Source organism: Typha latifolia, chromosome 5 (genome assembly GCF_019914945.1).
Source record: "Typha latifolia isolate L0001 chromosome 5, TyphaL0001v2, whole genome shotgun sequence".
NCBI classification, from domain to species: domain Eukaryota; kingdom Viridiplantae; phylum Streptophyta; class Magnoliopsida; order Poales; family Typhaceae; genus Typha; species Typha latifolia.
Window position 1 is genome coordinate 4,714,320 of NC_133090.1, and position 16,662 is coordinate 4,730,981.

Here is a 16,662-nt window from a genome sequence, read left to right on the forward strand (position 1 = left end):
TAGGTATCTAGGTAATCACGCTAAGGAGGAGGATATGGTACTCTTTTCTTGGTTTGTTAAGTCTAAATTAGTAAATGAGGTAATAAGATAATTTAGCAGATATTAGTTCAATTGTTTTAGGACACGGTAGCCTTTTTGAAATTTATTAGGGGTAAATTAGTAGAAAAGGCTTCAAATTTCAATCGGATAACTAGGGGTCTGATTTTGCCAATTTGATACTTGATGGATGGGCCTTGCAAATCGCCAGTAATTTGCTCATGATTTACCTGATTCTTATCGCATCAGTTTTCACCGAGCGTTGCAGTCTCCAAAGCCCTAATTTCCACAGCCGCCTACAGCCCTTCTCTCACCCTCTCCTTCCTCTCACTCCTCTCTAACCCTCCTTGGACACCATCCTCCTCCTCCCTGTTCCTTCTCACCCTTCCTCCACGACCTCTCCACTTCGTCCACGACCTCCTAGTCGCTTCTCCGCGACCTTGCCTTCGTGGTCATTTCCGTCCTCCCATTGCCTCTGCTCGCACCTTCTTCGACGAGAGCTGCTACTGCGCTTGTTCGAGATCCATCCGCTGTCGTTCATGGCCGAGCCGTCTTTCATAGGCTCTCTGTCACTTTGATTCACAATTCCCGTTGTATAATCTTATTCGGTATCATTGCATTGTTGGAATCACTTTCTCAGCTGCTTCGATGGATGCTTCTGAAGATCGGTATGGATTTCCAAGCCGTTTCTAACTCTTTACTTGGGAAAAGTCAAATTTTGATACCATGACTGAGAAGGTTAAAATTTTGAAACAGAATTTGATACTCTTGATGTCGTAAAACGCTTATGCGAGAAAAGAAATATCAATAAAAAGGTTTAGCTTTGTATAAGAAAAATTTAAGAAAGGAAACCTTATAGATTTTGATATCAAGAAGCTTGCTTTTTATAAGAGCGGGGTTTAGTTCTTTGAAAACAAAATTTAAATCCTTTTATGCTAAAGATTTGGCTCTTACTACTAAAAGGATCATGCTCATGGGATTTGTCGCTTCTGGGTTTGCAGTTACAGGCCTGGACCAGATTTTGAAGAGGAGACGAAGGGACCACTCCTCGATATCTCCTTGACAGAATCGAAAGAGCTTTGGCTCATCCAGTGGCCGTTCAACCAAGTACTATTTTCTCTTCTAGATGTGTTTATCTTCCAATGGCATCTGCATTTGAGATGGGACATGATACTATTTATTGTACTGCAGTTACAGCCTGCTGATTTCCATGGAAAGGAACTTTCTCTCAAGCTACATGGTGATGGGCAGTTGGGCAGCTTTGAGTTTTCATCTGGTGAGATGTAAGGCATGCTCTGTAGTTTGAATCTGGAGTGAGGATGAATTTTGAATATATATAAATATATATACACACACTTTTTTCTTTTCTCTATTATAATCTCTCCTTCATTCAATAGAGTTGAATAGTTTATTGAAGAATTATTACTTGAATTGATTCATGTGCTGATATGAAACGCCATCTGTCATTACTACTGTTGAGTAGTAAATAAGATATGGTTCTACTGTTATTAATCCCTCCGATGATAACAGGGAAGTCATATGAAGTTGTCAGCTTTGCAGCTCAAGAACCTGACGCGACGGTCTTCCTAGCATCAGGGTCAGAATCAAAAGTTGGTATGAGCTAATGGATTTTATACTTTTGGCATCTTTTTTCATATTCATTGTGATTAATAGTTTGATCATTTTCTTTCAGTATGTATTTGATTTTATACATATTATATGTGTGTTTGTGCATGAGTGTATCTTTATTAATTTTACTTTTCTGCTTATCCATTTTATGCGTATGCATATATGAATAGCATGCTTATATTGTATATTATATGCAATAATTTTTGTGCATAGGTCTATGGAGTATTCTGATGGAGTCTGCAATTTGAACATCTTACAAGGATTCTTTCGAGAACTCATATTAGAACCATTATCCGTAGCTTTTACCTGATTTCACCTTAGACATTAGTACTCCAATGTGTTGGAGCAAGCTTAGCGATTATGTGCTAGCCATATTTCAGGCATCTTGTTCCATTATTTTGTTCACCTATAATGTCATGACTTGCCTGATATTTAGAAATTTTCTTGGATCTGCATGACTTTATTCATAAAATATTAGCATGTGATTCTTTACTACAGAGAAGCAGAGATTTCTGATAATTACAAAAGGTAGGGATCCTTATACCTCAGAATTTTGAAATATTTCCACTATCATTAGTAAACCAACTTGACATGAGTATTTTTCTGTGACATCTTGTTATGTAACCAGTTCTGATTTACTGTGTGTTCTAAGGGTTTTATTTTTTCTGTCTTTTATTTGATCTCCTGGAGCTTTGCAGCATCTTAATTATCATCTTAAATTGTACTTGGGTTAGCATCTTCAAGTTCAGCCACATCTGGCACTATACTGTGGTTAACTGTTTCTTCTTGGAAATAATAGAAGAATCTTTATTGCATTTTGGCAATGTTAAAACTTGTAGACATGCATTTAAAACAAAGCAAATAATTTCTACATCACTTTAGAGTTTAGAATGACCATTTTCCATTTTCTCTTCTTCTTTTGATTTGTGTTATACTCCTTTTTGGTATTGCATCATATTTGGGTTGTCATAGGCCACCAAATTGTACTGTTATTTAACGAAATTCATGGTTAAAAGATTTCACTGTAACCAAACTAACAGCTTATAGAGCAGCCTTGTGTACAAATTCTTTATTCTTTAGTTCCTTTCTTGATTTATTCTCCTTTGCAGTTATCTATTCTTCGTATTACAAGTTAGTTGTGGGCCTTTTGGCTTCTGAGAATATTCTTTATTTTTAATATTATAATACCATTTGATATTGACATATAACTAGAGTACCTCATTGACAAGAAAGAAAGAAAGGGGTGATATATCATGTTGTCATTTCAACTTTCATTGATCATGCTTGCTTTCTTGCTCTATAATGCTGAGTGTTGTTGATGTCCTCATCAAGGTTCCCAGTTTCGGCCCTAGCCGATCCTGATCCTAGCTGGTTTCGGCCGAAACCCGATCCGTTTTGGTCGGGATCGGCCGTTTCGGCCGATCCCGACCGAAACGGGTGGGAACGGGTCGGATCCGACCCGGGGGACATCAATTATTGATGTCCCCACCCCCCCCACCTGCCTCTCTCCCTTTTCTCTCTTTCTCTCTTTTCCTCTCTTTCCTCTCTTTCTCTCTTTTCTTTCTTTCTCTCTTTCTTTCTTTCTTTCTCTTTCTCACGGATCTCTTACTCTCTTTCTCACCTAAGTGACCGAATAGTGAGTAGATCTCCATCTCTCCTAAGGTGATCTCGACCTCCGCGACGTTATCCGACGACCTCGATCTCTCGGCGACCTTCGGTAAGTTTTTTTTTTTTTTTTTTTTTTTTCCATTGTCTTTGCACTCCGCAGCAGTGCCGCCGCAGCTGCGGCCTCTTCTTGCTTCCGCAACAACAAGCATCTTCTTCTTTGAGCCGCAGCGAGAGACTTCTCTGGCTCTGTCGCAGCAGTAGAGTAGAGACTATATTTTATTTTAATTTTTATTTATGTTTTTTAGTTGCAGAGCTAAAATATCAATAGCTCCGAAAGATAAGTCATATGATACCGACATTGGGTGGCAACATTGTATCACTATTGGGCAAGATAAAAGACGCGTTAAATGCAACTGGTGTGGAAAGGAAATGAGTGGTGGTGTCAGCCGTTTGAAAGAACATTTAGCTGGAAGACAAGAAAATGTAGCAGCTTGCACTCAAGTGTCTTTGGAAGTTAGAAAGCAGATGTTGGCTCATTTAATTGGCAAAAAGAAGGATAAACAATCTGCACAACAAAGAGAGTCAATGATTCGTGAAGAATTGATGCATAATCCTGTACACATTGATGATGATAGCAGTGAGCAAAGTGATGAGAATGAGGACAGATAGATGAGGAGGGCAATGAAAGAGAGCAGAAATATGCATAGAGAAGAGGAAGAGATGAGAAGAAGCACTGGTGGTAATTTTCGAAGATCTAGATCAGTTAATATACGAGGAGAGAGAGAATATGGGGGCAGTAGTTCTACCCATAGGACTCCTGGTGTTACAGCAGAGTCTGAAAATATTGGACCAATGGATACACATCTTAAAAAAAAAAGGGGTCGTACACAGACTTCAATCAAGACAGCTCTCAAAGGAATTAAAAATGCAAAGAAACACATTGGTAAAGCTATCTCTAAATTTTTCTTCTACAATCATATTCCTTTCAATGTAGCTGATAGCCCTTACTATCACACTATGGTGGATGCTATACAATCGGTAGGGCTGGTGTTCCCCTCCTAGTTCAAATGATATTGCTACTAAATATTTTGACTCGAGAGGTAGATGAACTTCATACTTATATTGAGACATTTAAACGGTATTGGGATGAATTTGGTTGTACAACGATGTGTGATGGGTGGAGTACACAAAACGGAAGAAATATAATTAATTTCTTAGTGTACTCGGCATGGGGACAATATTTTTGAAGTCTGGATGCTCTCGCTCATTTCAAAAATGCAGATTATATTTGTCGGTTGATGGATGAGGTGGTACAAGAAATTGGTGAAAAAAGAGTAGTCAGTGGTTACCGATAATGGGGCAAATTATAAAGCTGCTGGAAATTTACTGATGATTAAAAGACCTCATTTATATTGGACGCCATGTGCTGCACATTGTATTGATCTGATGTTAGAGGATATTGCAAAAGAGCTTGAAATTGACATGGTCATATGTGAAGGTCAGAGGTTAACAAATTTTATATATAACCATGGTTGGGTTCTTAATTTACTCAGGCAGATGACTGGTGGTAGGGAGATCATTAGACCCAGCGTCACTAGATTTGCCACTCACTTTTTAGCCTTGGAGAGCATCATGCGCTACAAGGATGATATTATGCGGATGTTTACATCACAGGAGTGGTCTATGAAAATTAAGAATATGAAACCTAAAGATAAATCTTTAGGTGAAACTTTGAAAAATATGGCTCTTGGAAATACATTTTGGGATAATATTACAATTGCCACCGCAGTATTTGAGCCTCTTGTCAAAGTATTAAGACTTGTAGATAGTGATGACAAGTCTGAGATGGGTTTCTTATATGAGGCAATGGACATAGCTAAAGAATCAATAAAAAAAAATGTGGGCCAAAGTTATAGGAAGTGGTGGAAGATGATTGATTCTAGATGGAACAAACAACTACATAGAGATATACACGCTACTGGTAAGCATGCTTTTAAGTTCTAAGTTTTAATTTACTTTTATTTATGAATATTTAAAAATTTGAATGCTTACAATTTACAAATTTTAAATTTCTACAGGGTATTTTCTTAATCCAAGATTTCAATTCTCTAAAAATGTCAATAATGATAGTGAAGTCTTGTTGGGGGTTAGAAAGGTAATCAGCAAGCTTGAGCCCGATATTCATAAACAAATCCTGTGCGATAAAGAAGTGAGTTATGATTCAATTAAATAATTTTATTATTATTTGTTTCAAGTTTTAACTTTCAATATAATCAATAAGCTAATAATATATTTCTGATTTCGGATGGAGAGATATAGATTGAGAGTCAAGCAATTCAAGATCTTGCTAAAGTTCTTTGCAGCCTATATCTCATAACACTCCACCAATGGTGGTCTATTTATGGATGGGAGGAGGCACCAAATTTGACGCCAATAGCAAAGAAGATTTTAAGTCAAACTGTGTCTTCATCACAGTGTGAAAGAAATTGGACTACTTTTTCCTTAATCCACACAAAAACACGCAACCGACTGACAATGGAAAGATTGGAGAAGTTAGTTTTTTGTCATTATAATATGAGATTGAGGGAGAGAAATTTAAGAAGAAAGGCAGAAAATGAATAATTGATTGATTTAAATCATGTTTTTGATGAAGAAGACCCCTTGACTCCATGGATCAGAGAAATGGAGGACAGGTTATTAGATGACAGAGATAACCCATGGTTAGATGAAATATTAGGAGAGATCACGACGAGGGCAGAGGCTGGTACGAGTCATAGTCCTAATGATACATATGGTGGTGAGATCGTTCCATCTAAATTTGTTGAGGAAAGTCAAGGAGGCATAAGGAGTGAAGACAAAGAAACTGAGGATATATATACATATCAGCGACGTCGTCATGAGATGCATTTTGATTCCTATGATTATGGTACATCGAATATTTATTATTTGGAGCCATCACAAGATCCATATGCTAGTTATTATCCTCAATATCCTCAGTATTCTCAGGCACAAGATCCAAATGCTAGTTATTATCCTTCTCAAACGCAAGTCACACAACAAGATTCAAATGCTGGTTATTATCTTCCTCAAATGCAAGTCACACAACAAGATCCATACAATATGACTAGTATGATGGAATCACTTTTTGGAGCATCAGGTCCCAGACATCAATATTTACAAACTTATGGTGATTATGATGATGAAGACTATAGAAATTTACGAGAACCAGCTCGGTATTCAACAAAGTTTTAAATTTTGAGTAAGTTAATACATTTTTTTAAGTTTTTAGACTTCATATGTGAGTAATTTTTGTTTTCTTATTTTGTCATTTTTCTAAATTTTTCTGCATTTTTAAATAATATTTAGAATTTTATATAATTAAAAAATAGTCCGATCCGATACGAACGGCCGATACGGCCGATACGTATCGTTTTTCTGGACGGCCGATACCGATCCCGATCCCGATACTGGGAACCTTGGTCCTCATAGATATGTTTTGTATGTTTACACTGTTAATCTGCTAATCACTTGTATGCTGATGCAACTCAATATTGATTTTTAATAAGCCTTGTTTTTGTTTAGATATTCCAGTAGGGAAGGTCTCACGTCGAGTCTGTTTAGTCCGCTATCCAGAGCCTAAAGAATTGGAGAAAGCTGGTTTTGCTAATATTAATTTGAGCACTCAGAGATCTGAAGGTAATTCTTTTCTTTTAAAATTCCTGCTCATGTTGTAAATATATATCAAATCAATTCTTAGAAAGTGTTGGATCATCAATCATCATTTAGAGTGCAACATTGTATTGGTGCATTTTTGTTGACAAGTGTACAAACATAGTTATTCCCCTATTTAGTACTTTTGCAGCTATTAAATATGCATCATGATTTAAAGAAGTCATCCCAAGTGGGAGCACTTTATCTCACCTTGGAATAAGTCTTCTACATGTCGATGCACAACAAATGGCGAGAAGTGTTAAATATTTCTCAAAAGTTGTCACTTTACTGACAAAATTTGCAGTCCAAACTCCATATATATACATATATATATGCGCACCGGCATGCGTGCTTGCTTATGTCAGTTTTGCAGGCTGGCAGTAATGTAACTATTTTTTTTTTAAAATCATGTTCTAGGTTCTTCTAGAAAGAGCATGTCTCGTCATTCAGTTACTCCATTGAAGCACAGAGGCTTGCTGGAAACAGATGGAATATCTCATGATAGTGTTGGACAAAGAAGTCAAGGATCTTCTAACAGGCAAAAGAAACGTGAGGCCAGCACACGACATTCTGAGATGTCTGGGAGGTCTTCTGAACAATTTACTCACGCCTCTGATATGGATACACAGATCACAATTACCCCATCAGAAACTGAGCCGTCTCATTCAGAGAAACTGAAGAAGAAGAAAAAGAAGATCAAGGTTGAGGCGTAGTGTAGGTTGATTTTTGTTTGTTGAGATGAACTTGGATTTTGCAGATTGTCAAGAGCAACCTTTATAGCATATAACTTATATAATATGTTAACTTAACGGTTTGGCTGTAACTTCTTTTTCCAGAAATATTTGTCTTCACCTTTTTACTATAAGTTAATGAGGTTGCTTTCTATATCAAACCATGCATATCTGAGTTTTACAGATTAATTCTTGCCATTAAGAACCTTCTCAAGTTTCTATTTCGGTTGTTTTTATAACTGCTAGGTAAGCTTTCGTTTCGGAAAGTTTCAGCTAGTATGGCCGGCCATGATTTGGTGCGTGCACCATTGTCTTCTTTCCTCCCTCTTTGTTAGCTGTTATGAGAGGGCTGGCTTGTTAGTCAAACCCTAAATCTCGTGTATTTTTTTCCCTTGCTTATTCTTCTTCCTCACCAAAAATGTTCAATTTTTGAGTGCATGTTGTCAAGATATCATCAAAACAAGTCGACTCCACAAATGAATCATTTATCTTCTCCTTCAATTACTTTAAATTCTACTGTGCAGATCATCATTCATTTGTTAGAGAAATTCATTGGTCAACGACCTCATGTTGATGCTGCATTGGTCTGAGAGCTATCCTATTTTGATATGTTGGGGTCCGGACGCAGCCACATCGTAAGCTGTAGCCGTTGATTGGGGTACCAGGTGCCGAAGAGCTCTCCTATTTCCTATAGCTGGCCCCGACTATACTTGAGCCCGCTCCAAGCTCAGGTAAACCTATTGATCTAGTCTAGTTACTTACTGACTTTGTGGTACGATCTCCTCTTAGGCTAAGGTTCAATCTATCCTGTTTTTCAGATCTAGACAGGATCTGACACAGAACTTTAAAAAAGCATCCCGAAATATGCAATTATTGGATCGACGTGAATTTTGATATGTTGTAGCCCTAGCAAAGAGCATTTCAACAAATCTAATTTCAGGGAAATCAAACAATGGAATCTCGAGATATTATCCGAAAAGTAGACGAACATCAAGGAGTCCATCTATATATCCGTGGATAGAGGCACGAGATCCTAGGTGTTGATGGATGGTGATAGATCGGCCATAATAGGGTGACACCGATGAGTAAGTGTAGATTGAAGAATTATGGATGATATAAGGGGTTAGGGCAAAGGTGATAGATAAATTGGAAGAAGGGGGAGGAGTGGGCCGCCCCTAAGGGACACCTTTGCAAGTTCTGTGTTGAATTCTATCCAAATTATTAAATCCGATAGAAAATCATCTTCACCAAAAGCGACCGTAACACTCCCTTCTTCCTTCGAGGAAGAATGAGGAGTGTGGTTGGGCTTGCTCCAACCTAGTTTAGTTGGATTGTGGTTTCTATTGTAGCCTGGGCATTAGGTGATGGTCCAACCCAAAATAAATGTGTTAGTGTGCTGCTACCTTATCGTAGCGCAGGCCAAATCCTTGGTCAATGAGCCAACCCAATTAAAAACTAAAATTATTTTGTTTTATTTTAGGAACTTTTTACTATTAGTATTTAATATTTTTATTAAGGCATTAAATTTTAGTTATTAAAAATTATAATTCTTGTTATTTATAATAATTGCTATTAGATGAACTAAATATGTTTGCTTTCCATGAGTAATCAATTTTGGCATGTGTTAATACTCAGTAAGTTAAATCAGTAGTATTGATTAGTTAATTAACGTAAAGTATAGTATGATTTTATTTGTGTTAATTTCTCTTAAGAACTCTTTAAGAATAGTATGATTAATGTTATTATTATTTGGACAAACAAATGTACGAATCCTAGTATGTACTCATATTCATATCTGTAACACCTACCTTCAAATACATGTGCTCTCACTTGGGTAGAACCCACATAGTTTCCACATTACATATTGGTCAATATTTTAATACAGTATACATGATAAAAACTCAACATTTCTATAAGTAATATAAACAAAAAGAAGCTCAAAATATCACAGGCTGTAACAAGCCTCAAAATACATATTTATACAACCAGTACAAAATATCCACGTAGGGGCTACAATCCATCTAACTTTATTTTACAACGATAAAATAAATAAAGATAAATTAGAAAATAATTCTTCACTAGCTCCTTCATGAACTCAGCTCATCTACTAATCTGAAAATATTTTCACCAAAAAGTGGTGAGCATAAAGCTCAGCAAGTAACCACTTTTTTAATCAAAATTTAGTGTAAATAAATATGCAATGAGGTAAAATGAATATGCACATCATGAGCACAATCAATACATTAGTACCACATACTCATTATGTTAATCTAAGTGCACATATATTAGCAATCTATAACATGACATGCATCATTCCAGATTACCATGTCCTCAAATTCAAGCTCAAACTGAGGTCCGCCCATATGCCATGTCCACACTATACAATAGGATATGCATCACTTCAAACTACAAAATCTAAATCTTTAACTTAGGTTCACGTAGAGCTATGCCCATAGGCTACATCAATACTCACACTCGACCACACAAACACTACCAAAGAGGGTAGACCTTAGCAGTCGAACATCTGCCTGCCACTTGATAAAAAGCGTGACCAGTTATTTTCGCCATCGTAAACAAAGGACCTCAGTCATCAACTCAATCACATGAGTCAATGTCGCACCTAACATTACCTTCTAAGCCCTCGACTCCACATCATTGCACCACCATGTAGAAAATCATGAGACGTCATATATAGGCACTCTCATCCTACGTCAGCAGGCACCACTTGATCTACGTCATCCTACAATTCTCTCTCTAACTTAAATACCCTAAAAAAACTAGAGCGCATGTGACCCACCCGTGCGTTGTGGCTTAGGGTGTGCACGTGCGGGGCACTTGTGCCCCTTATCTCTCTCTCTCTTTCCCTCCCTCCCTCTTTCTTCTTCTATATTCCTTCTTATTTTCTTCCTTCCCCCCCACTAGTTACCTTTTTCCCCCTTCTAGGATGTCATCGTACCAGAGCACTGCCAAGCTCGCTGACCCCGGGGATCAAAGCAGTAGAGCTCCCTCCCTCATTAAATAAGTTTAATTTAAAAATGTGTTATTTGATTTGGGTTTTTCCTCTAAAGTTTCACCATCGTGATCTCGCTACGGATTCGAGTAGTCGACGGCCTCATGCCTCACCGCGTCGACCCATTTGCTTTCTTTTGTCCTCTTCTTTTCGGTGGCACCTTTTGTGCATCGTTCCGACCCTTGGTGGAGGCTACACATGGTAGCCTCTTCTCGTCGGGTTTGTCGTGGGCCCTAGCATTTAGGCCCTCATGGTCGTAGCCGCCGGGGGGCCCCTCACCCTAGCCGCTGGCCTTGGCGACAACGGTCCTCGTGGTCTGTCACCATTGGCATGTGGGCTTTCCCTCGGCGTCCACTGCAGGTGGTTTGGTGTGTTGTGGGTGGCCATTGGCCCCTCCGTTGACTAGTCGACACCGAGGGTGCCTTCCTCAGCCGGCGTGCTGGGTTAGCTATCGACAACGGTGCTCGTCGATAGTCCCCTTTCTTCCTCCTCAACTAGGCTAGGTTGAGGAGAGATAGGATGGGCGTTGGCTAGATCAAGCCCATCCATGTTGGGTTTGGGCTAGGTGCAACCCAACTCATGGTGTGGCTTTGGGTTGGGCTGTGGCCCAACCTATTTGGTTTTCTTTGTTAAGTTTAGGCTTTGGGCCCGATCTTGCTGGGTTTGTGTTTGCCTTTAAGTTGGCCCAAGTAGATTAATGACTCAAAATTGTCTTATTTTGCCTTAGTCATTTTAATTAATTATCCTTGTCAACTTGACCCTTAATATTAATAATCAATAAATAATGGTTTGGTTAATTATAATAATTGCTATTAATCTATATTGATAAATAAGGCATTGGTATAAGATTACCACTACTAATTGCTCGTAGTAGGGATTTAGTTCTAAGTAGTGTTCAGCATGGTTGATTTTAATATTGGTTAAATTAATTTTTGCAAAGGAATTGGTGGTCTGAGTGTATCTGTATTAATTATTCTTATCGGAGAATTAACACAGATCAATGTAGAAAAATGGTATTAAGCAAGTTGCATTATTTAATGAAGCTTATTAATTAAATGTTGTCTATGTGATCTTTTGTAATTTGATATTAATGATTTGAGCATATTTTTAAGGAAAATATTTTAATTATGTTTAGTAACGTGTTAAGCCATGGTATAGCTTTGCCAGCCCTACTTGACTATTAGATACAATGGATTCTCAATTAGACCTACCCAAGCCTATAACAGACGTCTGTAGGATTATTTAATTATTTAGTGATAGAAATATGACGCTCATGTTTTATTGTCTTTATATCGAGGTGGACTCCGTACCATGCGAGAATGATCCTATGGCACCGTTACAATTAATTATTTGGAAAGTGATATCAAGCAAGTGAAACTTCTATAATCTAGGAGTAGCGTAAAGAATGCAATGTCTTACTTTATGACATCATCGCATTCATATAATGCATATATATACATTTTCTTTCCTCTTAGTAATGCATGTCATGCATGTTAATTTTATTTGATGTTCAGAAAGATTCCGCGTATTATGATTTCTATGCATATTGTTGGGCATCATTATGTGTGATAACACGTAATGTATGATAATGATGTGTGTTCCATTATGCTTGTTGTGTTGCACAATATCATACCACTTGCACATGTGTACGACCATAAATGGAATGGCTTCTATATCTCGACAATACTCGGCATCTTCCCAATCAGGGTCAGTGGCAAGAGATATTATTATTCTTATATATTAGGGCCCACGCATGAAGTCTCATTCTATTGATTATAGACAATTGGGTAGCAATTTCGCCGGGCAATAGGTGATTTACTATCGATTGACAATAGTCAAACCTTTTAGAGTATTTAAGTTAGAAAACGGAGAGTAATATGATGTAGACCTAGCGGTATTCGATGATGCAAGGTAAGGGCATTTGTGAGCGATGACTCATAATTTTCGCATTGTGGTGCGATGATGTGGAGCCGATGGCTCGGCGTGCGATACTGACCTATGTGATGGGCTTATGACTGAGTTCCTTAGTCTGCGGTAGCGGACAATCTACAGTGGTGACTATTTGATGGGTTGGCGAGTTGCTGCTAGGATCTACCCTCCCTTGTGGGTATGGTCTAGTGTGAGTGTTGATCTGGCCTACAGACGTAGCTCTACATAAGCCTAAGTTACAGACTTAATAGTCTGAGGTGATGCATATCATATAGTGTAGTGTTGACATGGCCTATGGGTGGAGCTTGGTGTGAGCTTGAGTTTGAGGACTTGATAATCTGAATTGATGCATGTTATGTTATTGATAGCTAATACATGTACACATTAGATAAACATGTCGAGTATGTGATACTGATGCATTGATTTGATCATATGTGCTATTTATATTTACCTATTATGGCATCCTTAATTGTATTATTTTTAGACTATAGCAGTGGATACTCGCTGGGCTTTACACTCACCACCTCTAAGTGAAAATATTTTCAGATCGGTAGATGGCCTCGAGCCCGTGGAATATCTGAAGAAGACTAGTTTTAGTTTCTTTTTATTTATTTTATTCTTGTAAAATAAGCTCGATGGCTTATAACCCCTACGTGGGCATTAGGATCTGTCTATAGTTATGTATTTTAGGGCTTGTCGTAGCTTATAGTGTTATGGGTTTCTTTTTATTTTATATTATTTGTAGAAATATTGGTTTTTCTTCTATTTATTGTGTTCATTGACCAATGGGTCACGTAGATATCACATAGGTTCCACCCACGTGAGGGGCACGTGTATTTAGTGACGAGTGTTATATTCGTCGATTGATAACAAATCGCTCATCACCTGGCAAAACAACTACCTGATTGTCTGGGAGGTGTCGGGGTATAATGATATTTCTCGCCCCTAATCCTGTTGGGGAGGTGTTAGGTACTTTCGAGATGCAGAAGTCACTCCCTTTATAGTCGTGCGCATGTGTTAGTTGCAAGGCACGTGGCAACTTAGTTAGTTGCCGACAATCAAATAAACCTATATCAATACTATAATTTTATCCACAACATCTAAACTAAGAATAACACATATTTGACTATCAACAACATACAAATAACCCTAATAGGGCCCCACACAGGCCACAACACATTATCAAAAGCATCTCATTATTACATATATACAACAATGGTATATACAAATACATCAAGTATAAAGTCACCTACTAATAGAAATGACAAGTATAAAGACATCACTCTGAAATATCAACTCATACATCATATAACATAATGCATCTAGTACACAACATTAACCACACCCTACTCCTCAATCTCTAGTAAGACCTATAAGGGAGTATCCTACTCCACTTGTTTACTTGGGTCATGTTCACATCTAGAATAGAAAGGAATAGGAATAGCAAAACCTAATTTATTATTCCTAAAATGATGGTTGTATTCTAAGAATAGCTATTCCTATGTTTACCTGTATTCTAGAATAAGGATGTAATAATTATTTTTGATATGATATAAAGTTAATGAAATAATAGAAAAAATTACTATAATACCCTTCGATTAGATTTAGAATAGATTGATGGGATAGAGGGAGAGAAGCTTATAATATTATAAGTATGCAATGCATGCATAAAATATTGCATTATCATGCTTTACGCACGTACCAGCACGTATTACTATTATGGGAGCGTACATATGCATTGTGTGCTGGTACATCTGTAATTCATTATCTTTTGGCAAACAATATTAATTATTATCATGCTTTACTTATCTAGCAACGTCTATTACTATGTTAGGAGCATACCTATACATTGTATGCTAGTATGTATGTAATGCATTACTTTTTGGCAAGCAATATTATTTATATATCATGCTTATCTACAAGCGCCTATTATTATAGTGGGAGCATACATATGCATTGTGTGCTGGTACATATGTAATTTATTATATTTTAGCAAGTAATATCAATTATTATCATGCTTTACCTATCTACTAGCACCCATTACTCTGGTGAGAGCGTATGTAATGCATTAAAATATTAGTTTATTTATATTAATTTCTTATTATATTTTAATATGATTATATTTAATAGTAAAAATATTAAAATTTTATTTTACATAGAACATATATTTTTTAATAATCTTTACAAAATGAGATTATTAATAATATTAAAATATTTATACTTTCATATGTTTTATTTTGGCTTAAAACATGAGATTATTATATTATTTTTCCCAAATCGTCTATTTTATTATTTTTAAAAAGATTTAATTAGATTAATACATAGTTTAAATAGTAAATACATTATTTTATCTATGAGTTAATATTTAATTTCAATAAAATATTAGTTTATTAATATTATATTTTTGATGTTATTAGTATATATAAAAAAATTATTATATCAATAAGATACTATATAATAAGATAATTTATAAAATAATTATTATATCAATTAAATACTATATTATTAAGAATTTTACAATATTTATATTTACAAAAAATAATACTTAATAATAGTAATACTTTTTAAAAGATGTATTTTTATGAAAAATTAAATTATTAACATTTATACAATTTAAATTAAATTTTATTTATTTAGTATAAAATAAAAAATACGATAAGAGAGGAGAGAGAGTAGAGAGGAGTGATAAATTATGATAGGATGTTGATAAGATGTTTAAGAGAGAGAGAGGGGAGGAGTAATGAATTATGATAACATGTTTTGAAAGAGATTAAAGATAAATGATAAATTATAATAAGACTTTTAAGAGAGGTTGTAGTCAAATTAAGGGTAAATTGGTAATTGGGTTAGTGTGTGGTATAAGATGTAATTTTGATAAATAGTGTTTATATTCTAGAATATGGCTATTATAATGTTTAGCTATTATTCTGGAATAAGAGGGTTGTATTTCGAAATAAAATTTTTTGTTATTCCTGAAGTAAATAGGGGTTTGGGCTTTTAGAAAGAAGAAACAAATAGAGTTATAAGTTAAAGGCTCAGTGAATAGATATTACCTCGAATTAGTGATGTCAAACAGAAAGTAAATCATGTATTGGATAATATGAGTCAAAAAGAAGCATCATGCTATAAATGAGCATATGAGCATGTCCGCAATAATCTTAGATATATAGTAGATATCATGTTATAACTAATCAAGTATAAAATTCTCAACAATATATAAATAAACCTCCATGTCAGACTATCGTTGTATCACTCTCAAATATAACACATATGATGCATGCCGACTATTACTATGCTATGATGTCAAATGCAATCGTATCTGAAGCATGATGACTACTCGATAATCATATATATATATATATATATATATATATCAAATGATAATAGAATCATATGCAATTCTCAGTATTACAATTATCACCGACATCTCGGTATAACATCATCATAATAGACCACTATGCATAGTCAACACCTGGTACCTTGAACATCGGCCATGAGATATCGCGTATCAGTGACCATAATCATCACATCAAGCACCCCCTAACCCTAGCGCCTACTCGGGTACCCTCATGCTTTTTCTATTAACTATCCTATCCGTAAGAACTCATGCATTTCCTTCTATATGATAGATTATGTGCATATATCCAGTATTATAATTAAGTCAATACATATCAGGAATTTAGGTAGAAGATGAGTCAAAAGAGATATAATACTATGCAATATCTAATTATCTCTATATATATCACCAACATATTCATATCCAAGATCAGTCTAATCAAATAAATAATAAAATATACTCGTCTTAAATTATCTCTAGATAAGATCATATAATCATGTTGGAGGCCAAAACATGCATTTACATAATTATATTAATATATCCTAATTTGAGAAAGGCGTTTATGGGATAAGACTACTCACCGCAACTGCAATTACCTGGCACCCACTCGTTCATGTTTGCTACAAGAATGATCAGTCATCGGTAGAAAAGTCCACGGGGTCTTGAATAAG

The 16,662-nt window shown here is 36.0% G+C and overlaps 1 protein-coding gene across 2 annotated transcripts; it reads left to right on the plus strand.

Moving 5' to 3' along the window:
• Positions 1 to 221: 221 nt before the first annotated feature.
• Positions 222 to 7,876, plus strand: LOC140789931 (uncharacterized). 2 transcript variants are annotated; one of them, XM_073139845.1, is made up of 6 exons: positions 222 to 704; positions 1,038 to 1,143; positions 1,228 to 1,312; positions 1,567 to 1,650; positions 6,856 to 6,969; positions 7,402 to 7,876. In XM_073139845.1, the coding sequence occupies exons 1-6, from the start codon at positions 685 to 687 to the stop codon at positions 7,695 to 7,697; spliced, it is 705 nt and encodes a 234-aa protein (XP_072995946.1). In that variant the 5' UTR covers positions 222 to 684; the 3' UTR covers positions 7,698 to 7,876. The 2 variants fall into 2 exon arrangements, with proteins under 2 accessions (XP_072995946.1, XP_072995947.1); XM_073139846.1 differs by having other exon boundaries at positions 301 to 704; positions 1,228 to 1,319.
• Positions 7,877 to 16,662: the final 8,786 nt, after the last annotated feature.